The sequence below is a fragment of the Ambystoma mexicanum genome, chromosome 4q (genome assembly GCF_040938575.1).
Source record: "Ambystoma mexicanum isolate Mex_15411 chromosome 4q, UKY_AmexF1_1, whole genome shotgun sequence".
Taxonomy (NCBI): Eukaryota; Metazoa; Chordata; class Amphibia; order Caudata; family Ambystomatidae; genus Ambystoma; species Ambystoma mexicanum.
In genome coordinates, this window is record NC_090928.1 from 195,932,869 (window position 1) to 195,949,025 (window position 16,157).

General features: G+C 47.9%; 1 protein-coding gene across 2 annotated transcripts in view; it reads right to left on the minus strand.

Moving 5' to 3' along the window:
• SNX9 (sorting nexin 9) overlaps positions 1 to 16,157 on the minus strand; it is a 1,580,311-nt gene that overhangs the window by 503,004 nt on the left and 1,061,150 nt on the right. For both annotated transcript variants that reach the window (XM_069607724.1, XM_069607723.1), the window contains one exon: positions 6,033 to 6,136. In XM_069607724.1, the coding sequence (XP_069463825.1) occupies positions 6,033 to 6,136 (104 nt within the window). The remainder of the gene's footprint in view (positions 1 to 6,032; positions 6,137 to 16,157) is intronic.

Consider the following 16,157-nt stretch of genomic DNA (forward strand, 5'->3'; position numbering starts at 1 on the left):
CAGCCAATCCGGGCGCCCAAATCCAAATGGCTCAGGGTGCTGCTGCTTGAATTCCTGTGGCGGCCATGTTGGAAATGAGAAACCTCATGGTTCTCAATGGCGGATGGTGCAGAAAACGGCGGTTATGTGCACAAATAGATGCCTTTCTCGGATCAGTTGCATTCTTGCTGCAGTGCAAGAATATTAGCGAATTTAGCTTCAGGGTGATCGCGGGTGAGGGCGTCATTAAAAAGTTTAAGACTAAATTTAGATCCCACAGGGGGACTTGAAAAGGAGTTGGGGGATAAACATTAGTTGGCCCTTCAAAAATTGTATTACCAGATGTATTTTAAAGTAGGAAAGTTCCTCAGCAGTGCGCTTGAAAATGGAAAGCACTGCTAGGTAACATTTGATTGTTCCAGATTTTCTAAATGCAACAGAAAAGATAACACCATTGGTGTATTGCATGAAAAAGGGTCAACATTCTTATCTCTACACCAGCTGCCGAACTTATTCCAACGGCAGCGGTATAAAGATTCAGTTGCTGGCCTTCTCATCGAAAGCAAAACCTCCATTACGTCGTCCGGGAGGTCCCAATCTTTGTATCTCAGCCTCCCAGAAACCATGCGTGAAGGCTGAGAGTCCTGATATCCAGATGGAGAACCTAACCTTCCTCGCGCAAGAGAAAATCCTCTCTTTGTGGAAGACGAATTGGAGGCCAGATGGACATGTCCGGAAGGTCCGGGTACCACGTTCTCCTGGCCCAATCCGGGGCAATTAGGATCATGTTTTTCCTGAAACCTTCTCAAACTCCTCATTACATGAGGAATGACAGGGACTGGAGGAAATGCTTACAGGAGTGGAAACTCCTAGTCCACCACAAACACGTCTCCTAGAGCTCCTCTTGGGGGAAATTCCCTGGAGCAGTACAGTTCGCACTTCCGGTTGGCATTGGTTGCAAACAGATCCACTTGAGGGGTTCGCCAAAGGGTGAAGAACTCTTGAAGGACTTCCTGTGCTAGTTCCCACTCTTGAGAGACTGTGCTCTGCCTGCTCAGAGCGTCTGCTGTCGTCGTCTCTCCGGCTAGATGAACTGCTGACAGAGATTCCTTCTTGCATCACCCAGAACCAGAGCTGCATTGCCTCTCTGCACAGTGGAAGTGACCCTACACCTCCTCTTTTGTTGAGGTAGTACTGTGTTGTCCATTATCAGGACATTCTTTCCCCATATAGACGGCAGGAAGGCCTTCAGCGCTAGACTGATTGCCCTCAGCTCTAAAAGGTTGATATGTAGTTTGGACTCCGATGAAGACCAACGACTGCTGATGGTCAAATCGTTGGTATGGGCTCCCCACCCCGTGAGTGAGGTGTCCGTCACTCCGGTTATCTCTGGCCATGGTTGCCAAAAAGTTTCTCCTTTCAAGATGTTTTCCCCGACAGGCCCACCACTGAAGGTCCAGTGAGACTCTGTTTGGGACTTGTAGGAGATCTGACATCCTTCCCGAGAACCGTGACCACTGGGGTCCTGAGAGCCCATTGGAGAGATCTCATTCTCAGCGAGCCTCTGGCACCAGAAAAATTCAGGATGCCATGAGGACGAGCAACCTCAGAAAATCGTAAGCCGGAATGATGTTGGGCATTTTGGAATTTTGTCACCATCTTTAGAATGTCTTGAGCCCTCACCTCTGGTGGCAAGGCTTTTCCCAGGGATGCATACAGGACTGCTCTGATAAATTGGAGTCTTTGTGATGGTATCATGTGGGACTTCTTGAAGTTGAGCGAGAAGCCTAGTCTGTGGGGAGTGGCAAGCGTAACTTAGATGATCTCTGGCATGTTCCGGGGAATTGGCCCAGATCAACCAATTGTCTATGTAGGGGTAGATGTGAATGCCCCCTCTCCTGAGACTCGCTGCCACAACCGCCATTAACTTGGTGAAAACCCTCGGAGCGGAGGTTAGCCCAAATGGCAGAACCCGAAACTGATAGTGAGAGTTGCCAATGGCGAACCTCAGGTACTTTCTGTGCTTGTGATGGATTGGCACATGAAAGTAAGCATCCTGAAGGTCTAATGATACCAGCCAATCCTGAAGCTGGGGGGCCCGAAGGATTTAAGAAAGGGTTACCATCTGGAACTTGTCCTTCCTGAGGAACTTGTTCAACTCTCTTAAATCCAAGATGGGTCTCAATCCTCTGTCCTTTTTCGGAATTAGAAAATACAGGGAGTACCAGCCCTTGTTCCTCTCCGCTACAGGTACTGGTTCTATCGCGCCTCTCTGTAGCAGGGTTAAAATCTCATGCATAAGGAGCGGATCTGGAACCTTCAAAGAGTTGTCCACGGGTGGATGACTCTGAGGTGTTTGTAGGAAAGGCAGGCAGTAACCTTGGGCAATTGTCCCCTATGCCCAAGCATCTGAAGTAATAGCCTACCATTCTGTCAGATGTTGTGTGAATCTGCCTCCTACTGCTGTCTTGTGATGTAAGACCTCAGAGAGGTTTTGGGGTGGCTGACGCAGATGCTGAGGGTAAAGTAGCACCTGCGGTTGCGGTCATAGTACCTCTACCCTGTCCACCACGGGGGAATCGTCTTTGACCTCTTTGAGCTGGTTGTCCTCTACCTCTTCCGAATGCAGAATAATAGCGAAAGGACCTACCCCCCTCCAGGGCGCACCTGTGGGGCGGTTTGGATTTTGCCTTATCGCAGCTCCAAGGGATTTGGCTGCCGCCTTGGAAGTTTGCAGCTTCTCCAAACTCTCATCAGGTTTACTCCCAAATAGATGTGTGCCGTCAAAGCGCATGTTGAGAAGTCTGGACTGTACGTCTGGGGCATATCCTGACTTCCGCAACCACGCAAACCTGCGGATTACTGTACTAGCCACCATGACTCTGCTGATGCGGTCAACAGAGTCGAGACCGGTCTGGAGGGATTCGCACATAGCGGCCATTCCATCCTTGATAAGGTTCAATAAACCGTCAAAGGCTTCGGCCACTGTCGACGGCTTCGATGAAAGCGTCTAAGGTATTGACTTTTACGGCATCAAGGAGGTCGACACGAGAGGCGTAGATGGCTTCTCCTTCGATGAGGGTGTCGATGACGCACTCTTCGGCTTTGCTGTATGGGTCAATAGTGATGACTTCTTGTGCGTCACAGAGGCCTTCTCTCAACTCGAGGGTTTTTCACGTTCTCGAGGAGTTTCCACAGCCGAGGTCGAGGACTCACGGCTCCTGTGCTTCCCAGGTGTTTCGCCTGGGGTATCGCCTCTACGTGCCTTCGGGGGGGGGGGGCAAGGCTGCATTCTCGAACACCTTTAACATACTTTTTATGAATTCCTCCCACTGTGCCGGGGTACTGTGTCTCGAGGGACAAATTACCCTCTCTGGTGAACTAGAGGATGAGGAGGACAGCGACCTATGTCGCCTTTTCCTGCCATGCCTCAAAGAGGAAGAATGACCCACTTCGAGAACGTGATCGCGAGTGGTTTTTATGACGAGGAGACGAAGGCCTCGACTTGTCGGAAGATTTGCGCTAGGACGGGTTAATGGATTTGAGACTTACCTCCCTCAAACTTCCCTCTGCGCTCCCTCAAGGCCTTGGCATTCACTGACATGCACTCGTCGCATTTGGAACACGGATGCTCTACCCCAAGGCACCACATACAGACCCTGTGTGGATCCATCATAGACATCTTAGCCCTGCAGTCGCAGCATTTATTTTAAAACCAGACTAAGGCGTAGATGGAGCAGATGAGGAGGCCATCTCGTTGAGGACAAGGAGAAATTTCTCACAGGAAAATTGAAGAATGCGTATGCAGAACCGAGTGTTACGTTACCAAAGCTGTGAAGCACGGGAAAACGGAACTGAACAACGGATGCTGCGTGCGCTAGTTATACCTGTGATGATGTCGACATCGGTACGGAGGCCTCCGTGGGACATCGACTCGACAGGTATCGACACCCTCTACTGAAAATAAAATTCCCGATGCAGCAAGCTGGATATTAGGAAATATCAAAGATAAGGAATACGTGGGAGGACACAATCCATTCGAAGCACAGCGTATGCAGCAGGAAGCACTGCTGAAGAAGCTGGAGGCCTGTGGAGGACTACATAAAGAGGGCCGGTGTGACCAGGCAAAGCTTCTGAGTGAGGCCTGAGTTGCGAGAGAGGCATTGGTGGCAGCAGCAAAGCCACAGAGAGCAGCTGTGGAGACAGTGAGGCGCAGCACAAGAGAGCTTGTGGCAGCCGGGAGCCTCGCTGTATCGCCGTAAGCACGACCAGTGAATCAACCTAGGAAGGGAGACACCAGGACGGCAGGCGGGCATGTGAGACCTGTGAGAACTTTAATGAATGCTGATCCAAATGAAAGCAAGTACTTTTGAATACCGATCTGAATTAAATCAGTTTTGTGGAATCTAACGCTATAAAGGAAATGTGTAACGTGAGAGAACATGCATTGGCAAGAGCCCTAGGAACATGTGAAATTGCAACAAGTGAATAGTGACAAAACAAGCAATGGTAAAGCATCGGGAGGATGTGAAATGAGAATAAACCAAGCACCACTGTAGAGGTGAAACACTGGCCACATGCATACAAGGAGGAAGAGGCAAGTAAGGTGTGTTGGTTGCATGACCTGTAATGGCTGGACCGTGTGGTCAGATAACGGCGCCTAGACCGAGGACACCTACCTATGGAAATGCCACTTTAATTACCTGCAAATTACCTGCAAAGGACATTTTGTGTGAAATGAAATTAAGGAACTGTAGTTTGTGACATTGGTGAAAGGTAAGCAAACCAGTAGAGCTGGGATGTATCACAAAGAATAATGTTTTAAAGAAGTTGACTTGAAATCTTGGGGAAGGGAACCCCTTTGCATTGCGAACTATCTCAAACCTTGGGGGAAGGAAACCCCTTTGCAAACCAAACTGGAAGGAGCTCTGACCAATTATTTGAACACATCATTTTGACATTGAAATCCATACACATTGTATAAAAATAGATGTGAGGGCAAGTATAGGTTTTTGGTCGCAGACATTTACTTTGGACTTCCTGACGTAGACTATCCTTAATTTTTATTTAGTTAGGGCCATCCGACCTTAGCGTAGGGCAAGCTAGGGCTTGTTCAAACCTTTTTTTGTTTAATAAAAGGTTGCAACCCAAAATTCAGTTCAGTTGTCAGTCTACTTCATGATGCCTTCACACTACATTTTAAAACTTAACAGAAATGATGTATGTCCCTGCTCCTTACCGCTCCCTTAATTAATCCTTTTTTCTATCTTCCTCTTTCCTTGTCCGTGCGTAATCTGGGTATCATATCTGATCCTTCTATTTCTTTCTCTTTTCAGATCTCAGTTACTGTATGGCCAGCTCGATATTTCTTATGTAATATCTCAAACATCAGACCATCCTCGAACTACTCTTGCACTTTCACATGTTGACTATTGCTCAGCTCTTTAGGTTGGCCTTCCGACTTGCGCCACTGCAATTCTGCATTCCATTTTCAATCATTCTATTTGTCCTTTATTATCTCTTCCCCACATTTCCTGATATTTTCTTCACTTGCTTCTCTTCCTTGGCTCCCATTCCATTTCTGCACTCTAATTCATTTTCTTGTATATAAATGTACCCATGGCTTAGCTCCTCTTTTACGTTCAGCTATAATTTGTATTTATTTTCCTTCACTTTTTCTATGCTTAGCCTCCCAATTGCTCCTGGCTGTTCCTCGCCCCACCTGTGCTCATTCTTGCTCTAGGTCTTTTGCATTCTCATGTCCCAAACACTGGAATTCAAAATGATTCCATGTGTGTATTGCCACTTCTCTGGCCTCCCATTGTTCTTTATTTAAAGAACACTTCCTGCTTTCCTCTCCTTCTGATCATTTATTATAAAATAAAAATGTAACTATATATTGATTATGTTTGTACCGCTTATGTTTGTACGGTGCTTTGGCGAAAGCACTTTATGATTTCAATAAAATTAAAAATAGTATGAAATTAAGGAGTGGCTGAATGTTTACTCCTAGGAAACAAAACATTAACTTTAGGTGGAATTGCCCATCTTACATTTCAATCATGTCCAGGTCGGGGGCGTCTGGTTCTATAGTAGCAAATACCATGACTCCAACCACCTCATCCTTCTCTGCTTTCCTCTTCCCAGTTTTCCATTCCTTAAAAAAGAGAAAAGCATCAGTTTTCTTCTGATCTTTATTTTTACAGATTCATACAGTCCTCACTTTGTGCACAAATAACAATTTTTTCGAAACCCTAAACAAAGTACTTTTGTAAGTCATAAATTCTGCCTAACTTCTTTTTTCAAATTAGCCTTATTAAAGATGAATCGAGTTATGACAATGTACAGTTACACCTTCACTGAGTACACAGTTTGTCTTGACAAGTTTTAGGATCCCATTACGTAACATAGGAAAAAGGGGAGAAAGAAAGTAAAAAAGAATCACCCCAACCCCCTCCTGATTTCAAACTCCCCCTCGCCCCCCTTACAACTATTACTGCGTGTTGTAGAGCATCCCTTCACTTTTTCAGAGTCCAGTTTCCCTATCAGCCGGGTTTCCATTGCAGTATCACCTAGGGGTCTATTGTGTGACTTTCATGCCACCTGTTCCTCTCCCTCTCCCTTCCAGTCTATGAATCAGGGCCTTGTTCACCTTTAGCCATTCTGTTCTTGTTCTCCTTGGGTCTCCGGGGCACTATGAGGCCTCTCTGGGTCGTATTTCTCCAAGAAGGGTCCCCATTCTACTTCCCTGGTGGGAGTTTGCCTGTGTATCTGTGTGGTGAGCTGGTCCATTCTATATATTTAGTTTAGATTAGTTTATTCATTTGTATTGCGCACCAGACCCGAGGGTATGAGGGCGCATGAGCAGCATGGTTATTCAAAGCTTGGTTACAGGTTGCTTATACATTGCATTACATAATTACAGTGTGACAATGGAGGACATTTGTACAATTTGGCAGGAAGGAGATAATGCAGTACATATATTTAAAGATTTACATATATTTTACAAATTTACATATAGGCATACAATGCGGAAAGCAGCTGTGTGGTGTTAGAGGTGTTAATGGTTCGTGTTCTTTATCCAGTGGATGTAGTTGCGTCTGAAGTGTGAGTAGGATTGGGGTGTTCTGAGAGATGGTGGTAAGGAGTTCCAGTGTTGAGGTGCTTTCACCTGGAAACTGTTGCCACCCATTTTGGTTCGTTTAAACCTGGGGACAGTGAGCAGGTTAGCGTTGGAGGTTCTGGTGGGTCTGTTGGGGGAGTATTTGCATATTCTGTCTGCCAGGTAGCGTGGGGCAGCGTTGTTCAGGCATTTGTGTGTGAGCGATGCTACTTTGAGCAGGATTTTGTCTGTTGTGCTGAGCCAGTTGTGGGATTTCCTGATATTGGAAATGTGTTCCCTCCTGGGAATGTTGAGCGCTGCCCTAAGAGCGTTGTTTTGTAGCGTCTGAATTTTGTTGGTGATTTGCTTGCTGGCTCCTATGTAGAGGGCATTACAATAGTCCAATTTGGATAATACCAGGGCTCTGGCTAGTGTAATGCAACTCTGGGTGGAAAGGAAAGGTTTGGCTGCTCGTATAAGCTTACATGTGTAGGCCGTGGCGGATGCCATCGAGCTAACCTGTTTGTGGAACGATAGGGAGGAGTCGAGGTATATTCCTAGAGTTTTCACTTCTTTGGAAACCTTGATTAGGTTCCTGTCTATGATGAAGTTGGCGTAGTTGTGGTCGAGTTTGGTTAGGTTGGGGGTGGATCCAAGGATGAGGAGTTCAATTTTGTCATCATTCAGGCATAGACTGTGTGAAGCCATCCATGCCTGGATGATGAGATACACCTTGTTCACCAAGGCCAATTCCTGGTTGTAATCTCCCGTCAACGGGATGAGGATCTGTGTATCATCGGCGTAATTGGTGTAGGTGATACCCAGGCCATCTAGATCGTCAAACAGGGGCTTCGTGAACATGTTGTACAGAGTGGGGGAGACGCAAGAGCCCTGTGGGACTCCACACGTGATGGGGATGGGCTCGGCGGCGGCATAGTAGGAGAAGACACGCATGGATCTGTTGTTGAGGAATGACTCAATCCAGTTGATGGCTTCTTGGGGGAAGTGGGCAGCTGAGTCTAAGTGATTGCAAAGGATTTTATGGTCAACTAGGTCAAACGCCGCAGAGAGGTCTAGCAAGAGTTGTAATGCAGTTTTCCCGTTGTCTCTAAGGGCGTCTATTTGGGCTTTCAGATCTATCAGGGCGGTTTCAGTCCCATGTTGGGGTCTGAAGCCTGATTGTCGTATGCCTAGGAGGTGGTTTGTTTGAAGATATTTTTGGATTTGTTGGTATGCTGTCTTGTCCAGTATTTTGAGCAGGAATGGGACGGTGGCAATCATCTGTAGTTGGTTGGGATGGACGGGTCGAGGGAGGGTTTTTTGAGAAGAGGGAGGACCCAAGACTCTTTGAGGTTACTGGGGACTGTTCCTGAGGAAAATGAAGCATTGATGAGTTTGGTGATGAATGGCGAGAGGTCTCTTGCCGCATCTTTAATGATTTGTGGGGGGCAGATGTCGCCTTTGCAGTTGGAGGGTTTAAGGCCAAGAATGATTTTTTCTACTTCGAGAGTAGAGACTTTTGAAAAGCTGAAGCGGGCAGTGTTGGGTGTGTGGAGTGAGGGTGGAGGGCTCGAGTAAGCGTTGATGGGGTTGGTGAGTTTGGTGAGGGAATCTTTCTTGTTTTTAATTTTAGTTTGAAGGCCGGTGACTTTATTGTTTAGTGCATTTTGCACGCTGGTGCACCATTGTTTGTCCTTAACGCAGGTATCAGGAATTAACACCGGTGTTTCCAATTCTTTCAGGATAGTAAATAGTTCTTTGGTGCTGGAATTGGATTGTGAGATTCTCTGGTTATAGGATTCTTGTTTGGCCTCTATGATTTCTTTTTTATAGTTGGCCGTTATTTTGTTGAGCAGTAGTTTGTTATGGTCTGTTGGAGACTGTCTCCAGACTTGTTCCAGTTTACGCTTTTCCAATCTAAGGGTTTTTAGATGGTTGGAGAACCATTGGTTAAGGTGCTTTTTTGGTTTGCATTTTCTGAGTGTTAGTGGTGCAATGGCGTCTAAGGCTGTGCGTATGATGTTGTTATAGCCTTCTACGAGGTCATAGGGATTAGAGTCTTGGAGTTGGCTAAGCGTAGGAAGAATGAGCGGGATCAATTTTTCCACTGTAATGTTTTTTTTGCTTCTCGTGGGGATGCCTGCAGCTAGCGCTATGTTGGTTATGGGGCTTGAGGCCTCGAGCGAGAAGGAAAGGAGATGGTGGTCAGTCCAGGATTGGGGAGTGTTATTAGTGATCGATACGGCACAGTTGTAGTCTGCTATCCAGTCAAGGGTTCTCCCTTTGTTGTGGGTGGGGCTGGATACTTTTTGTGTGAAGCCTAGTTCAGACAAGGTGTTACTGATGAGGGTGGCTTGAATGTCTTTGGGGTCTTTGTAACCTAAGTTGACGTCTCCTAAGAGGAGGCATTGTGACGAGTTTTTTAGGTTGTCGTGAGGATGGCATTGAGGTCTTCCTCGAAGGATCCCAGGGGTCCAGGCGGTCTGTATAGTAGGTGAATGGATATTTTTTGGGAGTTGGCAGTTGGTAGCTTGGTTGTAAGTGATTTGCATGATGGGAGGTGTGTAGCGGAGTTAAGTTTGATGTTAAGGTGAGTCTTGGCAATGATGGCCAAACCTTCGCCTCTAGCCTCAGTTCTGTCCGCTCGGATGATGGTGTAATCAATGGGGATGGCTAGCGAAAGGGCTGGGCCTGCGGCTGCATGGAGCCAGGACTCTGTTATGGCTAAGAAGTCTAGGTCTTCAGCTAAGATGAGATCAGCGATGTCTGTGGCATGGGCAATTATGGAGCGAGCGTTGATGAGGGCACCTTTTATAGGTGGGGTAATGGTTTTGGCAGGGGTGGGGCTGGTTGCTGTGATGAGCGCTTTGTTGTTGGTTGTAGTGGTGTTGAGGGGTTTAGATTTGGGTTTTGTTAGCGTAAGGTTAGCGCAGGTGCTAATGGAAGTTCGGTTTGTGAGTTTGGATTGTGTGGAGTCCCTGGCTATGGGCTCGTGTATTTTGGGAAGGCTGGATCGTAGTCTGACCAGTCTGTCCGAGAGGCATGGGGGAGAGAGTAGGGTGAGCATGATTATGGTGCTAGGCTCTGTGAGGGTGGGTGATGTGGTGCCTAAGCTGATCAAGTTGAGGGGTGAGCAGGGCAGGCATGCGGAGTTGATGAGGTGGAGAATGATTCTCAGTAGTATAGATTAAAGGCCCGGGAGGAACATTGTGTATGGTGGGTAAGATGCAATGTGTGCATCTGGTGTGTGGGTAGATAGTATTAGCCACCTAGAGATGAGTTCTGGAGATAGGGCAGATGTCATGTGTCGGCATGGAGCAAGTAGTGACAGATGGTGTACCCTGTCTAGTGTCAAAATCTAGCAGTGGGCACGTAGATGTAGTTAGTGCAGCCTGCCTGTATTAGCACTTAATTCACGTACCGCATGGTTGCGGCTTGGCATCTGATTCCGGGTACAGGCATGCAAAGTGGCCCTTAGATGCAGGATGGCGCAGATGTGCAAATTAGCATTTAGACTCAAAATAGCAGGCGTTTGCAAATTAGCACAGCATTAGGTTTAGAGTGACATCGGCGTACGAATTAGCATCTGGGATCAGGGTAGCACATAGATTCAGAGTAGCACAGGTTTGTGTTAGTGTCTAGGTTCAGAATAGCACCTAGATTCAGGTTAGTGTCTAGGTTCAGAATAGCACCTAGATTCAGAATACCGCAAGTTTGCAGAGGAGGAGCTTAGCAAGGCACTGGGCTGGTGTGCGGGCAAGAACATAGGTAGGACACTGAAAGAGCCGGATAGAGTATGGCTGGCTGCTATAGAGTAGGAGCATACATTAGGTTACAAATCAGAGTTATTACAGATAATGTGGTACTTAAATCAGATGTACAGGTACCTATAAGTAGAAGTTAGTCTGTGCAGTATTGTCCGCAATGGAGTGTCACCTTTCGCTGAACCGTGGCGAGCAGGGGCAATATTGCTGTAGGGCCATATCTAAATTCAAGAAGGAGGGGCTGCGCCTACAGGTAGTAAAGTGGAGGCAGTTAGACTAAGGATGTGATGGGACATCAGCATGCGATGACGCTGACACTTCAGGTTTGAGGCTAATACAATTCGGGTTTGTAGGCAGCAAGTGGTTCACCGGGCATATGGAGGCCCCCTCATGGGTATCAGTGGTTAACTGGGTGGGTGACACTCGAGCCTTCCTCTTGAAATCCTGTTATAACAGTGCTCGGGCCAGATGGCAGTATGTGGGATGGCGCGGTCAACGTTGGGCAGAGTGGCTGGTAGGAGGCCGGGACAGGCATGGACAGGGTAGGACAGGAGGCAGTCCTTTGTGTGTGGTCCTTCGTGGGTGGGACGGCGATCGCCTGACGGCGATGGATTGGCCAGAAAAGACGCTCCGTGGGCCAATCAGAGGCAGAGGGCGGTTGGGCCAGGCAGTGCAGGTCAGGCAGGGACACCGGGGAAGCCGTCGGCCATCTTGGATTCGACTTCCTCGTGTGTAGCGTCTACTGGCATTAAGTTAGCAGCCAGGTATAAATGCAGATAAAACGATGTTGCACTGATGAGTAAGGCAGTGCATTCATGACACTGGTGATGATATTATAGATAATTCTCGGCACGCTTGTCGAGGGGCTGCCGTTCGCAGCGCCGGTGGCAGAAGGGATTCCCAGGGCCTATCTTGCAGCAGGGGCTCCGGATTTGAGGGGGGGAGGAGGGGCAACTGCTCCAGCAGTGCGGGACCCTCCAGCTCCTTTGGGTGGTGCGGCATAGATGAGGGTAGGACAGGAGGCAGTCCTTTGTGTGTGGTCCTTCGTGGATGGGACAGCGATCGCCTGACGGCGATGGATTGGCCAGAAAAGACGCTCCGTGGGCCAATCAGAGGCAGAGGGCGGTTGGGCCAGGCAGAGCAGGTCAGGCAGGGACAACGGGGAAGCCGTCGGCCATCTTGGATTCGGCTTCCTCGTGTGTAGCGTCTACTGGCATTATGTTAGCAGCTAGGTATAAATGCAGAGGGCCTTGCCTCCCCATTGCTTCTCAATGGGGAGAGTCAACCTTTTCCAGCCGCCCGCGATGCAGGCCCTGGCCACTAGTAGCAGGTAGTGCGGCCGTTGCAGGAGCTTGGTCCATTCCCCTTCCCTCACCTCCATCCCAAACACCAGAAGGGGGCCTAGTTGCCTATCCACCCCGTCCAGGTTCCTAATCCATCCCAGAACCTCCTTCCAGTATTGCTGAACTCTTTCACAGGCCCACCACATGTGCCAATAATGTGCTCTCTCCCCACATCCCCTCCAACATCTAGGGTCTGTTCCCGGGTCCATCTGAGAGAGTCTTACTGGGTCCCGCTGCCACCTATATAGGAGCTTTAGCCCGTGGAGCTCGTACTGGCAGGCCACGGATGTTTGGTGTGCATTCTCACATAGCCTTTGCCACTGATCTTCCATCTCAATCTCCATGTCTCCCATTTGCTCCTGTGCACCCCTAAATCCCCCTACCTGCACCTCCCGTAGAGCCCGATATAGTTCGTAGATGAGACCCTTTGTCCCCTTCCTTGTGTTAAGCACCTTTTCTGTGGGTGTCAATTCCCTGTGCAGGTCTTGTTTTCCAATGTTCTGACATCAGTCCCTTCTTTAGTTGCAAATATTTGAACACTGAAATTGTTTCCCCTACCAGCATGCCCTCCACTCTCTCTACTCCTCTCTCGAATCAGTCCTGGAATCTTTCGTGTCAGGGGATCTGATCTCTAATTGGTGGTGCCCATATATGGCTTATGGGTGAGGGCCAGGTCATTACTCCTGTCATTTCTTTTTTGATCCTCCAGAGGGACCGGAGCGGGCCCAGAATTCTATGCGTCCTTACCTTGCGTGGGGCGGCTTCTCGCAGGGCCCATAGCCATTCCTGCGTGGAACTGGGCGGAAAAGGTGGTTTTCAATGCCTACCCACTGTTTTTGCTGATCACCTTGTAGGTGAGGGACAAAGGCCCTGAACTGGGTGGCTCTATAATACGTGTGCATCTCTGGCAACCCTACCCCTCCCTTTCCCTTCGGTTGCACCAGTAGTCTATAGGCCACTCTTGTGTTTTTCCCCTGCCATATAAATCTCAACATCCGCCTTTCTAATTTGCCAAAATGTATGTCTGGCAGTTCTATTGGCAGCGCCTGGTATAGTAGCCTCGGAAGAAGAACCATTTTAAGCGCATTAAGATGGCCTAACCATGAAATAGTGAGTTTTGAACAGGTTTCTAGCTCCCCAAAGAGTTGGTGCAGTAACGGTGGGAAATTTACCTCGTAGAGTTTATTCAGTGTTCTAGGAATCTGCACTCCAAGGTATTTCATGTTATTCTCCTCGATGTGTAACCCCAACACTTCCCAATATTTTTTTTTAAAACTATTTATTGTTGCACACAGGTACATCACACATACAGTATATATCATTTACACAGCTTGCACAATTCTTTCAGATGTTAGAGCATATCAATGCATGTCCTCGTCTTCAGCTTTGTGAGCTAGGTATTGTTTATATCGGGCCCATATATTTCTAGGTCTAGTGGCTGCTTGCAGTGAGTCTATATATATTTCTTCATTGCCGTTTGTCCATATCATGTCTCTGGTCCCAATCCTCCTTCGTGGGGGGGGGGGGGTATTGACTTTTACATTTCCTCAGTATGCTGGAAATTCACTCCATAGTTTTGCGATGGCTGACCTCATACGCATGTAGTGCATCTTGTGTTTTGGCGTGTCTCCTACTATATCTTTAAGGGGTTCCCATGTCATGAAGCGTTTATCTTGAAACAGTTGCCCCCATTGCACAATTCCCTTAGTGCCCCATTGTGTGGCTGCCTCTCTATCCAGAGTAGGAGGTATATAGTGGGCGCCCCAGATTGGCATGCTTGGATGATATAGCGTATCTGTACCATGTATATCAGCAATTCTGGCCCAGGCTGTGGTTGTGACCATTGTGGGGTCAATGGTATTGTACAGTTTAGGGCGTGACGTCGTCAGGCCATGGAGTAGTGTAGTCGATTTCAGTGTGGGGGGTTCATTTAATGTTCCCTTAGGGTTGAGGAAGTCTGTCGACCATTGTGCGGCGTGGTGTGCTTGTGCTGCCAGATAGTAGAGTTCAAAGTCTGGTGCCGCTAAGCCTCCCTGTGAATATTGGTCGGTGAGTACCCTCCATCGCAATCTGGAGTGTCCGCCCCAAGTGAATGCGGTGCATGCGCTTCCTATTTTTGCAAATAATGCCCTGCCCGGCCAAACCGGAACGGTGCTGAATAAATAAAAAAGTTTAGGAAGAATTATTTTTATGAGGGCGATTCTCCCCATCATTGATATTGGTAGGGTGCTCCAGTGTGCCATTTTGGCGCACAGGGCATCTGCTAGAGCGTTGTAATTCAGTGTGCGGGACAACTGCGCCGTTCTATCACTAGTGCAAATAGGAGTGCGGACAGTGGGCAGCCTTGATGGGTGCCCTCTAATAGCTCCAGTAGTTCAGATAATGTGCCGTTGATGCTTATCCTAGCGTAAGGGCGTGTATAAGGAATCTTGACCCATTTAATGAAGTTGGGACCAAACCCATAGTTTTGTAAGAAAAGAATATTAACCACTGCGTAATATTCTTTTCTGTCCCAGCCTGTTCTGCTTGGTTGTTGCTCTAACCCATGTTGAATAGTGGAATTACGCTCATTGCGAATATCAATAATTCAAGTCTAAAATGTAAATCCTTATTGAGCACCCACATGGGGGAATCTTTGCCCCATCATCATTGTTCTTTCATATTGCTTTTTTAGTTGTGAGCGCTTGACGGTTCAGGAATCTTCCTCGTTTGTTGGCTGGTGAGTTTGTAGTGGGATATTGGCTTTGACGAAGCTTGCCGCCTCCTCAGGGAATGTAAAGAAATAGGTCTTATTTTGATATTGTAGCCTTAACCTGGCCGGGTATAACATTGCGTAGGGAATGTGACATTCACGCAGTAGCTTCTTGACCCCAGTGTATGAGCGTCGTTCTTGCTGTACTGCGAGCGTGTAATCAGGGAATATGCAGATAGTATTGGCCTCCCATTTCAGCTCTTGCTTCTCCCTCGCTGCTTTCAGTACCAAGTCTCTGTCTCTATAGTTCATCATGCATGCTATGATGGGCCTCAGGTAGGCTCCAGGCTTGGGTCGTGGTGCCAATGATCTGTGTGCACGCTCCACAATGAACATGAGTGACCAGCCGGGGTCCCCAGGAGGTCTCGTAGTCGTTTTTCTACAGCCAATTCCATGGGTCCCTTCAAGGCTTCTTCCGGCATACCAATTATGTGAATGTTATTCCGTCAGGATCTGGCTTCCAAATCTTCACACTTTATTTTGACCGTTTCCAGTTCCTTCGCCATTGTTGTCACATTATTTTTTAACGCTTCCAGTGTGTCCTCCGTGCTGCTGATTCGGGTCTCGGCTTCTGTGATACGACTTGTGGTCTTGTCTAGTTGTGTCTTAATAGATGCAACGTTGGCTGTTATCCCATCCAATTTCTCATTGAGAGAGGTGAACCCTTGTTGCATAGCCGTGAAGACTGAATGCGGGTCCATTGCGGGTATAGTTGTGGCTGGTTGTGTTTGCGGTGTTGGTTCTGTAGACATAGTGGTCTTGGTTCCCTTCTTTGTCGCTGTTGTACATTTGTCTATGGCTCCTTTCCCTTTCTTTGGACCTAGGCCCTTGGGCATCGTCTTTTGGTTGTTCTAGGCCTGTCATTGCGACTGCTTTTCTCTGTTGTGGTCGGTTGCTCAACACCAGGGTCTCGCTGACTATCTCGTGACCTACAACGTATTTTGATGAGATGGGGTATTGGTGTCGAGGAGGGGTGCAGGTCCGGTCCATGCGGTGTGATATTGTGGTTAATGTTCCCCTAACTGCGCTTGGATTGCCTTCTCTTTCTTGTCGTTCGTTGTCACCCACCGTTACACTGTAGGCACGTAGCATGTACTGTGGGTCGAGACCAATGATCTGTGGGTTTTGGCGGCAACACAGAGGGTTCCCTCCTAGCCAATGCGAGTTGTCTGCTGTCCAGATGTATCTGGGCCCAGTGGTACTAGGACGTGATTAAC